The sequence below is a fragment of the Ictidomys tridecemlineatus genome, chromosome 6 (assembly GCF_052094955.1).
Source record: "Ictidomys tridecemlineatus isolate mIctTri1 chromosome 6, mIctTri1.hap1, whole genome shotgun sequence".
In the NCBI taxonomy this organism is placed as follows: Eukaryota; Metazoa; Chordata; class Mammalia; order Rodentia; family Sciuridae; genus Ictidomys; species Ictidomys tridecemlineatus.
In genome coordinates, this window is record NC_135482.1 from 18,094,773 (window position 1) to 18,108,655 (window position 13,883).

The window sequence follows — 13,883 nt, forward strand, 5'->3', positions numbered from 1 at the left end:
CAGCTGTCAGCACCGTGTGAGGCTGGGCCTGGCTTCGGGGGCCGGTCCTCTCTCGCTTGTCGGTCCAACCCGGTTGGTGGATCTCAGCCCACCCCGCAGAGCCTGCCGCGCACGCGCAGACGGGAGGGCGCGCAGCTGCTCTTGCCCCTCAACCCTCCAGGTGGCGCTAGCGATCCCCACCGCCGCCACCGCCGCCGCCTCTCGCCGGGCCAGACCCGGGCGGCGCCCGCCGCCTCGCGGACCTGGGGTCCGCCTCCGCTGCGCGGAGGGCGTGGGCTCCCGGCTCCCGGAAGCGGCTGCCGCGGCGCCTAGCCAGTCCTCCGAGCTGCAATGCGCGGCGCCGGGAGGCTGTGACCTGAGCGCGGCGGCCCAGCCGGGGCCCCTGAATGGCGGCTCGTTGAGACGGCGGAGGCGGCCCTGGCTCCTCCGGGCGTGGCGTGGCGGCGGCCGGGGTGATGCTGCTCAAGCTCTTGCAGAGACAGACCTATACCTGCCTGTCCCACAGGTATGGGCTCTACGTCTGTTTCGTGGGCGTCGTTGTCACCATCGTCTCCGCCTTCCAGTTCGGAGAGGTGAGTAGCGGCGCTGCCGGAGCCTGCGGACGCGCACGGCACCCGGCTCCCTGCCCTGCCGAGCCCCAGGCGCCCGCGCCCCGCGCTTCTCCCATCCGCCCTGCAGCCCCGGGACCGGCCCCACGCCTGCGGTTCCCCGAGGCAGCCAGAGCTCGCATCTCCTCCCCGGCACGTGCTCAGCATCTAGGGTCGATATCTGTCCAACCCACAGTGTCGGGGAAAGGTTCTGCCGAGTCCCCTTCCTTCAGGTACCGTCGCCAGGGTCCTCCTGTCATTTGGCGCTCTCCCTCAGGCCTTGCCCTCCCTATTGAAGCTCTTTCCCCTAGAGTTTCTTTTCCCGTTTCCTTGGCGCTCCTAAATCCTCCTTCCCTTCCCGGCCTCTTCTTCAATTTCCCTCCCTTGTTGCCACCCTACTAATCTTGTCACCTTTGACAAAGCACTTTATATTTTCTTCATCTCTCTGTTAATCCCATTTCTTCCTATATCTCAAAACTTTTGTTCAAGAAACCTGTTTTATTTCATGTGAATTTGCAAAGGGGAAAAGGTACTGGTCCCAAATTCAAAGGACTTAGCTGTGAGAATATTTATTTTATTTTATTTTACTTTTTCACGTTTGCTTTCTTATTTTGGACAGCAGTATGTCAGCTGATGCCTGGAGGCCCTCATGGTAGCTGTGTGCACCCTGATGTTAAAGATCTGTTGGCTACTTCAAAGGCCTCTCCAGCTGAGAATAGGGCCCCTGTCATGTGGCAGGGACTGGGTAACTTGGACTCCTGCCCCAGACCTCTTGGTAGCCACACAGGCCCTTGGGTCATGGGATATGGTAATAATTTAAATCACATAAACCCGGCCTTTCCTGATCTGCTCTCAGTTACTGTGCAATAAGTAGTTCAGTTAGACTGTCAAGTTCAGGGGATCCAGGCAACAGGTGTGGGAGCCAGCAACACCCGTGTTCAGTGGGTTTGGTGCCCATTTGGATGTATACTTTATTTATTTTTATTTTTAAAATATTTTTATTTGTAGATGGACAAGATATCTTTATTTATTTTTTTTAAGAGAGAGTGAGAGACAGAGAGAGAGAATTTTTTTAATATTTATTTTTTAGTTTTCGGCGGGCACAACATCTTTGTTTGTATGTGGTGCTGAGGATGGAACCGGGGTCGCATGCATGCCAGGCGAGCGGGCTACCGCTTGAGCCACATCCCCAGCCCTGGATGTATACTTTAAACGTTTTCTGGATTGAAATAATCCTTTGATCTAGACTTAATAGTTATTTCATTTAATAACGATTGTATTGCTTAATACAGTGTTCTTTGTGGGGGCCTTTTTTTTTTCCTTTTTGCCTCCTGAATGCTAAGCCACACCACCAGCCCCAATAGAGTATTTTTTTTTTCCCATCTAAAACAAGTGTACGGAAACTATGAATAGGTAAGCATTGAGACAGCATGTGTATGTGACTATAGAGAACATCACTTTTGGCAACAGAAAAATTATATTGTCAGGTGGTTTAAAATTGATCTACTTGTCTTAACTTTTTTTTTGTTAGAAGATTGCAAAAGGTTTTAAAATTAACAGAGTGTTTTTTAGAAATGCCACATACACATTTGCTTAAAATATACCCATTCTGGATTATTAGCTCCATAAGAAAAGGTGCTGTGTAAATAACTGTTATCAGTAGCTCAAATGTAGTGTCAGATACTGCCAGTATATGCAGACTATTTGTTTAATGTCTGGCTGAATTATATGCATGCTTCCAAGTGTGTACTTTCAGTATGTATTTCTAGAAACTACAGAGAGAGAGAGAGAGAGAGAGAGAGAGAGAGAGAGAGAGAGAGAGAGAAGGAAAAGCCTATAGATAAGAATGAGAGAGCCCTAGACTTGTAAGTGTAGAATAGCTGCTTAATGTTATCTACCTGTTGACCTTTGTTTCCTGTGTTATAACTTAATGTATCTATGTGCAGGTAAGTGTCTCATAGCTTTTGGATGATCTTCTTACCCTGATTAATTTTAAGTTAGCTATCAACTCCCTTGCATTATAAAGGTAACTTAAGCATACCAGTTAGAATTTTTCATCTTTTATACCTTTTTTCTTTTTTCCTTTCATTCATTTATTTGCCCCCCCCCCAAAAAAAAAAGACATTTGTCACTGTTTTGAAATGGCCAAAGACCTTAAAATTTAAACAGACAAGAGAATGAGAGGCAAAGAACTTCAACAGGTGGCATGGAAAACAGGCAGCTGGCTGTGGTTAACTTGTACTGCAGAGTAGAAAAGAGGAGATGCAGGATTAGGCAGATCTGGGTTTGAATGCTGGCTCCAGGTAATGATGATCATGATAACAACTCACACTTTAACATAGGCCTTTCCAGGTCATTTAATCCTCATACCAACCCAGTGACATGGGTACTATTATATACCCATTTTACAAGTGACGAAACAGAGGCATTTGCACAAGTTAATGCAGCTAATTCATGCCAGTGATGAACTTCAAACTAAGGCAACTTGGCTCTGAGGCTGTTTACATTACTGTTTCTCAAACAGACCAGGATCCTTCTTGTCTAATCTGAAAAGAATATTTAAAATGAAGGCAAGATATCTTCCTTGCAGGGTAGATACTGAAGACAAGATCCGTGTGTAAAGAACCTTGAACAATCCATGGCATGTAACAGACCCTTATTAAATGGTAATAGCTACTGCTACTATTGGTTATTATTATCATCATGAATTATTTTATGTCTTCAGTCCTTATTTTGAAATATGCCCTGAAAATAGAATGCTTTGATCATATAGTTAATAATACTGACTTATTAATAATTAATTATAATGGATTAAAGGAATAAGTTTATTGTTAACTATGAATTCATTATCTTAATTCCCTCTTAGTGTAAGAAGTATTGGTTGCTATGTTTTGAGAAGCCATTTGTATACTTACTCCAAATTTTATAATTGAGGGAGGGAAGTATATAAAAAGCATCTAAAAAAAAATTTCCTGAAGTTGAGCTAAGTGTTTTCTAGAGAACCCTTGGGAACTCTGATAAAACAAAAGTAGAACTGGACCCAGAGGTGACACTCCACAGGATAGGCCCTGAGAATTGGGACTAATGGTCACAGAAGTACATTGCCTTAGGGTGAGGGTATCAGGGAGGAGCTTGTCTGTGGTAAACTCCTTAACTTAGGCAAGTCACGCGGCCTTAGGGAGCCTTAGTTTTCTCCTTTACAAATGAGAGCACTATATTGACTATGCTCTCAAGATCCTTTTTAGCTCAAAAATGTCTGATTTTAAATATTCATTCTATCTTAATTGCTATTGTATATATTTTAAGATGTATTTTTGAGGTAAATAATTTACTTTGAGGTCATGATTTTTTAGTTGAATTATTTATATGCAAGTACACAATTTCTTATCAGAAACTTCTAGAAATATAACATTATAATTAAACCTCAGGGTTGTGGTTGTTGTTTTTTTTGTAATGAAATATATGAATATTCTCAGTGAGGAAAATATAATCTATAAATAGCCTATGTCAGTTTCGGTCAAGTTTTGCCACAGACAGGTTCATGTTAGGTCAAGTTTCCCTATAAGGTACAAAGCCATCTTTGGTGTGCAGGGCTTTTAGATTTCAGGATTGTGAATAAAGGATTATAGATACCCGTGTACATGTACATCTGTGTGCCTTTTGTGTGTATATATAAAATATGTCACTCCCTTATGTGAACTAAGTGTGGAAACAGATATCCCCAAACTGACTTTCATAAGGAGGTCAGATAGATTCAAATAGAGTTTTCTCCTACCAGATAGTGCTTTTCCCCTGGCTTCTCTGCACCCTTTTGCTTGCCTCTTTTCTATCATCATTTTGGAATAATAAGATACTGTCATTCAAAGGAAAAGAGGATTTAAAAACTGGGTATAGCTCAGGTTACCTTTTGCCTCGGTGACTCATTTCTCACACTGGTCCAATTTCAAGAAAGAAAATAGTTATCATGTTTGTATTTGATTAGTTAATTCATTAAACACACATTTTGAGCATATTCGTGGTCCAACACAGCGAATAGATGAAGTGGAAAGAGATTTAGTCCGAGAGGGAACAGTCTGGCCTGATCCTAGCTCCAGCACAAACTGATTCTCAATGGTTCCCAAATTGAGTAACTCCCAGCTGCCTTGTTGGTTGGGATCTTCCATTATTATCTGTTTTATAATTCTTTTTGGTGGAAAAAATTTATTGTTTAAAAAAATTGTGTTTAAACTATTAGAGTAGATACCTAAGTCCCTCCCCCATTTTTGGTTTAATGTTCTGCAAGTATATATTTATTGGGTGCTTCACATTAAAAGCATAAACTCTATGTAATATTATGGCATTAGTGTTACTGAGAAAAATGCTAGGGCCCACTAAGCATTTTTTTTTTTTTTTAAAGAACTCTCTCTTTGGGGGGATGTGGGAGGGATACACAGCCCAGCTAAGACAAGCAGGGACCTTGTCTTATTCTCTGTTGCATTCTTAGCACCTAGAAAGTGATTTATCAAATAAATACTGGGTGGATGGATGGACATATGAATGAATGAATTTTGAACATTCTTAACCAACATCCTTTTAAGCTCATTCCCAGTAAAGTTAAGTTTTCTACTGTGATTCATAGTGTCTGTAGTCACCTTTTATTTTTCAAATATGATTGATCTGATTATAACTTGCTCATTTTCATGCTCTGGAATCATTCATGTTTTGGTAACTTTTTGAAAACTGGAGGCCTGCTGTTAGAATGTCCATAGTAGAGTGCAAGGCACTGTCAGAGATGTAGAGGCTTTGAGCTTCTGTATCTTGAGCCTCTAGCTGAGATGAGGTGACAGATGCATGAGGACTGAGTAATGGTATAAAGGAGAAAGTAATTGAGTGCTTGAATAGGTTCACAGAAAGTGCTTAGAAAGGCAGCAGAAAAAGAAAATTTATGGGTTGGAACATCTTAGAGGAGGCTTAGAGACCTTTACAAGGTGGCACAAACTTTAGGGAGGCAAGACTATTTTAGGCAGTAAGAATATTTAGGAATAATTTGAGTATAGTTTGGTAATATCATAAAAGTTTATGACCTCTCTTACATTTTGAATTCCCAGTGGTTAAAAATTGTTTTTGGTGTAAATTAACAGTACTAGGTTGCAGGTGGCAGACCCAGTTCAGATCTGGCTTACTAAAAAAGGTGTTGTATTAGCTGGTATGATCAAGGATATAGTGCAAATCTCTGGCAGAATTGAATTGGGGATGCTCAAATGGTGTTGTCAGGAATCTCTTTTTGTCCTTTGTCCTGAGAAGTAAGCCAAAGTGGAACTGGTTCCACTTTGGCTTACTTCTCAGACAGGCTTTTCCCATATGGGAGCAAAGATTGTTGCTGGCAACATCAGCTTCTATTCTGCCAGTTCAGTAACTGCAGCAGCAGGACAATTTTCTTTCTCATTAGTTCCAGCTAGACCCAGAGCTGCCTGCCTAGCCCAGAGAGCAAGTGCCCTTCTTATATCCTTGTTACCACCTGGATCATAGCCAGAGCTAGGGGACTGGGCGAGGTAGATTCTCAGAACTGAACCACATGAGCTGAGGATGGCTTCCCACAGGATAATTACAAGGCAGTCACTAAAGAACAGGGCAACAGAAGTCCTAAACACTGGCTTGAGTTGAAAGCCATTTCCTTTTCCTGGCCTTAACATTGACATTAAGTCTGTGATAGTTGTTAGCCCTTCACCTTGTTGCAAAAGATGCAAAAATAGGTTGTTTCTATTTTTAATATCTTGTTAATTGATTCATGAAACTTGTATTCTCATATGCGTTTATTAATATGGAGTTTTGCTAAACACAGTTCATTGTGTCCTTGTAAATCCTTCAGTATTAAATCAATTCATAATTTAATATGGTGATTTGATAGTAGCATTTGACCCAACTTCTTCTTAGAGGTCTAAATATTGTTCATTTTATTAATGAATTTTAGCATGTTGTGAGAGAAAAACTTGACTTTCTGCAGCATCTGGCACTCTGTGGGTCTGGAAATTCCCCCTCCAACTTTCTTCTGCAAGGCTATCCTCCCCACTCTGCCTTCATTCATTGTGCCTTCTCAGTCTTAAATGCTGGGATCTGTAAAGCTCCATATATACCTACCACTCTACCACCTTGTGACAGATGGTACATATTTATCATGGTCCTTTTTTCTCCTTGAGTCCAGACATAATTTCAGAATAATTTAACAGTCTGGGGTTCCTTCAACTTCTGAGAGCTCTTCAGAAGATGGTTGAAGAACTTGTCCAAAGGCTCAGTGATCCTTTCCTGGTATTGGCCCCATTAGGCTGTAGAGCCTTCCTGAATGAACCCCTGAACAGTTGTGTTGTATGGGGCAAGATTCTCTTATGGAAGAAGAATTGGTAAGTGACACACTGAGTAGGTACATTGCTAATAGGCCCTCAGTTGGGCCTATGGCATCTGTTATATGTCTAGATTATACAGACTCCCGTGGTCACTTTAAATCACAAAGCATAATATCCCTTCAGCAGTTAGAGTGGTTACTCTCATGGCATGGTGGAACTTAGAGCTTAGGTTGGTGCTTCTTGCCTCCCTAGCTGCGTGGTACAGGCAGGAAGCCTGCAGTCGAGGGGAGCACAGGTATATGGGTACAGAAAGAGACCTCTGCTGGTGCTTCTCTTTCTCAGTTACCCATTTATGATCCTTCCCGTGAGTGTAGAAGGCAAAGAGGTGAGGTAGGAAAGTCCTTCCTAAACAGATATAGAGCTTTCTGGGATTTGTACTGACTAAGCTTGCTCCTCCTGAGGGAGTTCAGAGGGCATCCTAGGTGACCATACCCACTACCCTCCCTGAGGCTGATTCCGTTGTAGTGACCACTACTCACCTCAGAGCAGGTAGCCAGGTAGCCTTCCTAGTTCTTAAGTGTGACACAAGCATGGTCCCATCTCCATGGACCTATAATGAGCTCTCTTGGTGATCCTGTTGAACTCTTAACTGGGCTTGGGTGGGGAGGAGCCATCAGGGAATAGGAGTCGTGGGATAGGAGTCAGGGAACGCCATCTGATTCTGAAAAGCCTCTAATCTTCAGCCCTTGGACCTGTGATTGGGATGTTTTTCACCCTCCTTAGAGAACTTGGCATCTTGGTCCAGCACTTCCCTTTGGAATGTGATATCTTGTGTTTCTGTGCCTCAGAGGAAGCTTTTAGTTTTCCATGCCCAGCTTCTCAAGGCTACTACCAGTTAATTGAGCTTGCCTACGAGATGAAACTTGCCATTTCTGTACTGAGCATCCCGAACCAAGATGGAATCTCTCTTATCTTCAGGTCCCTGTGCCCAGCAGAGTGTCTGGCTTATTCATTCATTCAGTAAGTACATGTTTGTCAAGCTCTGAACCAGGCCCCTGGGGGTATAGCAATGAAGGAAGCAGACATGGTTCCTGCTTATGAAGAAATTATATTCTGGTTGTACAGCCAGACAGTAAATGCTCCTTCATTACAGTTTTGGGAAATGATGCAGAGAAGTAGAGGGTATTGGGTGAGAGACTTGAAATGAGAAGTCTTTTCTGGTGGCTGGGGTCAGGAGAGGCTGTTTTCGTTGTGTGAGCTTTACTCTAGATGGTAGGAATTATTGAGGCAGAAGACAGGAGGCAGGTCTGCTCTAAGCAGTGGTTCTCAGCTGGCAGTGATTCTGCCCTCTCCCCACCCTCAGGATATTCCACAATGTCTAGAAACATTTTTGATTGTCACAGTTGGGCATTGGTATTAGTGCTACTGGCATTTAGTGGGCAGAAGCCAGGGATTCTGCTAATGTACAGCCCCCAAAGCAAAAATTATCCAGCCTAAAATGTCAATTGTGTAGAGAAACTGTGCTGTCTTTCCACAAGGAAATAATGTGAAGGCTTTGAAATTGGAGTACGTTTGAGGAGGTAAATGAGGGCTGTTGTTCTAAAGGTTGAAAGCAAGGCAAAATGGGTCTAAGGTGGAGTGCATTTGGTGGTGCCCTTTTCCTAGCACCTGGTAGATTAAGATTTTTAGGACTTCATTGTCGGTCCAAGAACAATGAATACCAATAAAGGTTATTTTGCACTAGCATCTAGTAGGTGGAACCCAGAATACCACCAAATCTTCTGTGATGCATAGGACAACCCCCACAACAATGATCAGGCCCCATATATTGATGATGCTCAAGTTAGGAAATCATGAATTAGAGAGCCAAGAATGGCTGCCGGGTAGTCTACAGGAGCCCTGTACTAGGCTGGTGGAAGGGCATAGAAAGAAGAGAGATTTGCAAGGTTTAGTAGGCCCAGACATCTTGTGTATGTTTGCCAGACACTTCACTAATATCCTGAGATACAAAAATAAACAAAATAGGTAAGTTCATTTGTTCTCCTAGACCCTAACTATAGGTGCTTGTGGGTGTTTGTTGAATGAATACTTAGGGGCATCAAAATTTGTTTTGTTCACTAATTGTCATGTAGCCTAATGAGGAAAGATGTATTAAATGAGGTGTCTAATGTGTACAAGACACCTTGCAAAGTGTCTCATGGAAGATGTTGAGTAAATGCTAATTAGGCACCATATGTCCTCTCTCAGGAGTGTTCTCCTGGTCATGATGCTCATGAAGACAGAAGTCAGGGACCTACCCTCTGGGCTGATGCCCACCTGGTGATCTTTCCCTAGAGATAGCAAAGAAAAAAAACCCCACAATATATTTGATGTGACAACAGAGGGGGTGAGTGCTTGATGAATTTAATTTAGCTTGCACTTTATAATTACACTGTAGACTTTCTCTCTCATTTCTTCTAAAATGTAACCTATATAACTAATGGATGATATATATTCACAATATATCTTTTTATATTTATCCAAGCTTGAAATAATTTGTTCCCATCTTGTGATCCAGATGCAGTATCTTTAGCAGGTGATTAGTCAGCCTATATGATTCATATGTGCACTAAATTATACAGGAAAAAAGTGATCTTCAGAAGTGTTACAGACTTGATTGTCACAGCTGTGATGCATAATCAAGTCACACTTATGCAGGGTGAAATGTACTCTGTGATCAGACTAAAAGTCACATGGCTCACTTTAAAATTACTTTCTAAAATTGTTTCTTATTTTAGGATTCTAGTTTATCCTTTCCCCTTGATAAATCGCCCCACCCCTTATTACCTCTTTCCTTCAATTTCATTTTTTCCTTCCATTAATACCAAAGTCATAAATCTTTACCAAGGTTTCAGAATCTGCAACAAAGATTTATGGAGGCATTTACTCTGAGCCAGGTTCTCTGTTTCAAACTAGAGACACAGTTTCTTTCTGGTTTTGAAAAAATCTCAATTCAGGCAGGGAGATGGGCAAGCAAATGAATAAATGAAGTGTCTAATGCGTACAAGACACCTGACAAAATGCATTGTGGGACAACAGCAGGGATGAGAGGATGAATAAATTCAGTAGCTTGAATGATGATGTCAGTGGGGACCGTGATCAGAATGTAGAAAACAGCACACAGAAAAATGGTAGAAATAAAAATGGAATGAGACAAGAGAGCAGCAGCAGAGATAGGTGACTGACCCTGGACCAGCAGAGCATCCTCTGCAGTACAAACATTTTCTGGTTGCTTCAGGAAGACTCCAAGCTATCCCATCAGCTCAAGAAGCTGTGAACAGATCGTCAAACAGATCTGCATCTATGCTTCTGTGGAGCAGTTGTGGAGGCTTTATAGTCACATGGTATGTCCTGGGGACCTGACAGGCACAGTGACTTCCATCTCTTCAAAGAAGGAATGAAACACATGTGGGAGGTTAATGCAAATAAAAATGTTGATAAGCAGATTATTTTTTGCAGAAGGGCTTGGTCTCCTGTAGCTGGGAGAATCTCCTTCTGGCCCTGTTGGGAGAATAGTTCTTAGTTGGGGAGAAAGTCTATGGGGCTGTGATCTCTGTCCACTTCTAGGGCGGTGTTGTTTCAATATGGAATAACACTGCCAGTGACCAAGCAGCCACAGCGTGAATCAATGATGTGCTTCAGTATGTGCTTAGCCCACCACCCAACACCATCGTGTACTACAAAGCACACCAGAAGCATCAAAATCCCAGGCAGTCTTGAGTCCCAAAGTCTTCTTTTTCAAAACCTCCAGAAGCTGTGTCAAGCATGCCATGACCCTCTTTCTCTCTAGATGACACTATCATTGAAGTCTCATATTTTTTTTGGCATGCTCTCTGGAAGATCCTTCTGTTTTGAACGAGAGGAATTGGAAGAACATTTTATGCTTTAAGAATGGACTGACACACACAGCAACTATAGTAATAGCTGAGATCACTTAATGATGCTAATCTTGAAAAAATTGTGATAAATGAAGTTGAAGAGAGAGAGACTTGGGTGCCAGACAATCTTTCTCTGATGGAGTGACATCTGCGCTTGTTCTGAAAGGAGATGGCTAGGAAGGAAATAGGATCTTTTTGGTTTTTTCCTTTTAAAGTGAAAGATACCATGGGTGTAAAGGTGTATGTATATGAGACATTATCACCTGAAGAACTTCAGGGTTTTGGGGGTAGTAAGGAACTGAAGCTAGAGAGGCAGATGGGGGCCAACTTAGGACTTGCTTATTGGATGCTGCTAAGGAATTCGGTTTCATCCTGAAGGAAATGGGACCATCAAAGGATTTAAAGCAAGGGAATGATGAAATCAAATCTCTGCTTAGAACAATTATCCTAGAAGTAATATGGAAGATGAATTGCAATGGAAGAGAACTGGTAGCCACTGTCAGCACTCACACTCTTGCTCTATTCTAACTGTTCTCCACACTACAACCAGAACACATTTTAAAAATTGAGTCAGATTACTTCATGTCTGTTGCATATAGTAGAAAATGTAGACCTTTTCCAATGGCCTGCATAAAGACCTAAGTGTGCCTCCTGCCCCTTCTGAGCAACCTGTTTCATGTAACCTCTGTGCATCATGTAACTTTCCACAAAAATGTTCCATAACAAGTAACCTAAAATTTTCTGTCTTAAAGCAGGAGCAACAAATTAAGGCTATTTTTTATGTGGCCTGTAATTAATCTAAGAATGATTTTTTACATTTGATATGGTTTTAAAAATTAAAAAAAATAGTGTTTCACAGGAATATAAGAATTTTATGAAATTCAAATATCAGTGAACATAAATTTTGTTGGAACTCAGCCATGGCAGTTTGTTTATCTGTCGTCTGTAGCTACTTCACATTTTGCACAATGGTAGAATTGAATAGTTGGGGCAGAAACCATGTTGGCCTATAAAGTCTAAGATGTTTACTGTTTTGCCCTCAGAAAAAAATTGCCAGCTCCTGACTTAAAATGGCAATTATTTGTTCCCTAGGATGTGCAGCTCAGAGGCAGTCAACCCATCAGCGTGATCAGGGTGGGTTGGTTGGCTCCGTGCCATGTCCCTCTTCCTCCTGGGACCAGTGGGCCAGCCTGGGCTGACTTTCTCACAGAAGATCAGGGGGATACTTGCCAAGGCTCAGGCACACAGCTGGTGCAGTCACCTTGTTTTTGATCCTTGAACACATTTTGCTTGTCCTGACTTGGGAGCTTTGCACTCGTTGTTGCATCAGCCCATAGAGAGCTCTGTCCCAGGTCATCCCTTAACAAGCCCTTGCCGTTAGGTAGTTCTCAGCTCAGTAACACCTATCATCTGGAACGGGTCTGAAATTGTATGTGGATATGTATGTTTTCTTTCTTCATGTCTTAATTTCTCTGCATTACATTTTAGATGTAAGCTCTGTGGGAGTGGAGGCTTTTCTTTCTTATTTATTCACCTTTGTATCTTCAGCTTCTGGAAGCCTAGAAGCTCCTAGAAGTAAGCTGAGTGTGGAAATATTTTTTCATACTGTCTAAATATGGAAAGGTCACATGTGGAGAGAAGTTTCTAAATTTGAATGTAAAAGAAGATATGTGAGTTTACTTTGTGTGTGTATGTGGATGAAATTTTAGTAGACTTTATATTTTAGAGCAATTATAAAGTACAGAGAATTCTCATATACCCTCTCTCCCCCAGCAAAGTCTTCTTTATTTTTAACCTCTTCCAGCAGAGTGGTATACTTGTTAAAATTGATAAACCAATATTGGTAGACTTTTTATTAACTCAATTATTTTAAGATTCATTCTTTGGGTTGTATGGTTCTACGGGTTTGACAAAAACATAGATAAGTCATATATCTGTCTTTATATTGTTACAGAATAGTTTCTCTGCCCTGCTGTGGCCCTGCCCTATGCTCTACCTGTGCATGATTCCCTCCTCCCCCCTTCCCCCAGCAATCTTGGTACTGTGTGTACAGTTGTTCCTTTTCCAGAATGTCATTTAGTCGGAATCATATAGTATGTAGTCTATCCAAATGGACTTCTTTTACCTAGCAATATTTCTTTTGGTTTCCTCCATGTTTTTTCATGACTTGATAATTCATTTCTTTTTGTCCCTGGATAATGATCCATCATGTGGATGTACCAGTTTGCTTAGCCATTCACTTATTTGTGGACATCTCGATTGCTTCCAATTTTTGGCAATTATGAATAAAGCTGCTATAAATATTTGTGGGCAGGTTTTTGTGTGGACGTAATTTTTCAGGATTGGGTAAATACCTGCTGAATAACCCTGAATCCTGTGGTAGGCCTAGGTTTAGCATTGTAAATACTGCCAAACTCTTCTGAAGTAGCTGTACACCATTTGTATTTGCATCAACAACGAATGGGAGTTCCTATTGTTCCACATTTTCGCCAGATGCCAGTGTTATGGATTTTGGCTTTTCTGTTAGGTGTGAGTAGGATCTCGGTTTAATTGGTAATTCTCTAATGATATATAATGTCGAATATCATTTCATATGCTTATTTGCCATCTGTATGTTGTCTTTGGTGAAGTGTCTTCAGATATTTTTTCTCATTTTTTTAAATGGATTGTTTTCTTATTGTTGAATTTTCAGAGTTCCTTGTATATTTTGGACACCAGTTGTTTCTCAGATATGTGTTTTTTACAAATATTATCTCCTGATCTGTGGCTTATCTTTTCATTTACCTCAGGAGAGGTGCTAACCTAGATGTTATAGTATTTTTTAAATTTCAAATTTCAGCTATTCATGCTGGTATATAGGAAAGCAGTTGACTTTTGTTTGTTAATTTTTTATTTTGAAACCTTACTATAATTGCTTATTAGCCTCAGGAAACTTAGTTATTCATTGGGATTTTCTTAATAGACAATCATTTCATCTATAAACAAAGGCAGTTTTATTTTTTTCTTCTCAATTCTCTTTACCTTTTATTGCCTTGTCTTGTCTTACTGAATTACCTGGG

At 41.3% G+C, this 13,883-nt stretch overlaps 1 protein-coding gene and 1 pseudogene across 2 annotated transcripts in view; both read left to right on the top strand.

Moving 5' to 3' along the window:
* Window positions 1–215: 215 nt before the first annotated feature.
* Window positions 216–13,883, top strand: part of Gnptab (N-acetylglucosamine-1-phosphate transferase subunits alpha and beta) — a 75,917-nt gene continuing 62,249 nt past the window's right edge. For both annotated transcript variants that reach the window (XM_005322360.5, XM_013357273.4), the window contains exon 1: window positions 216–572. In XM_005322360.5, coding sequence (XP_005322417.2) covers window positions 456–572 — 117 coding nt within the window. In that variant the 5' untranslated portion in view covers window positions 216–455. The remainder of the gene's footprint in view (window positions 573–13,883) is intronic.
* On the top strand, window positions 9,817–10,848 carry LOC144378308 (eukaryotic translation initiation factor 4E type 2-like; annotated as a pseudogene).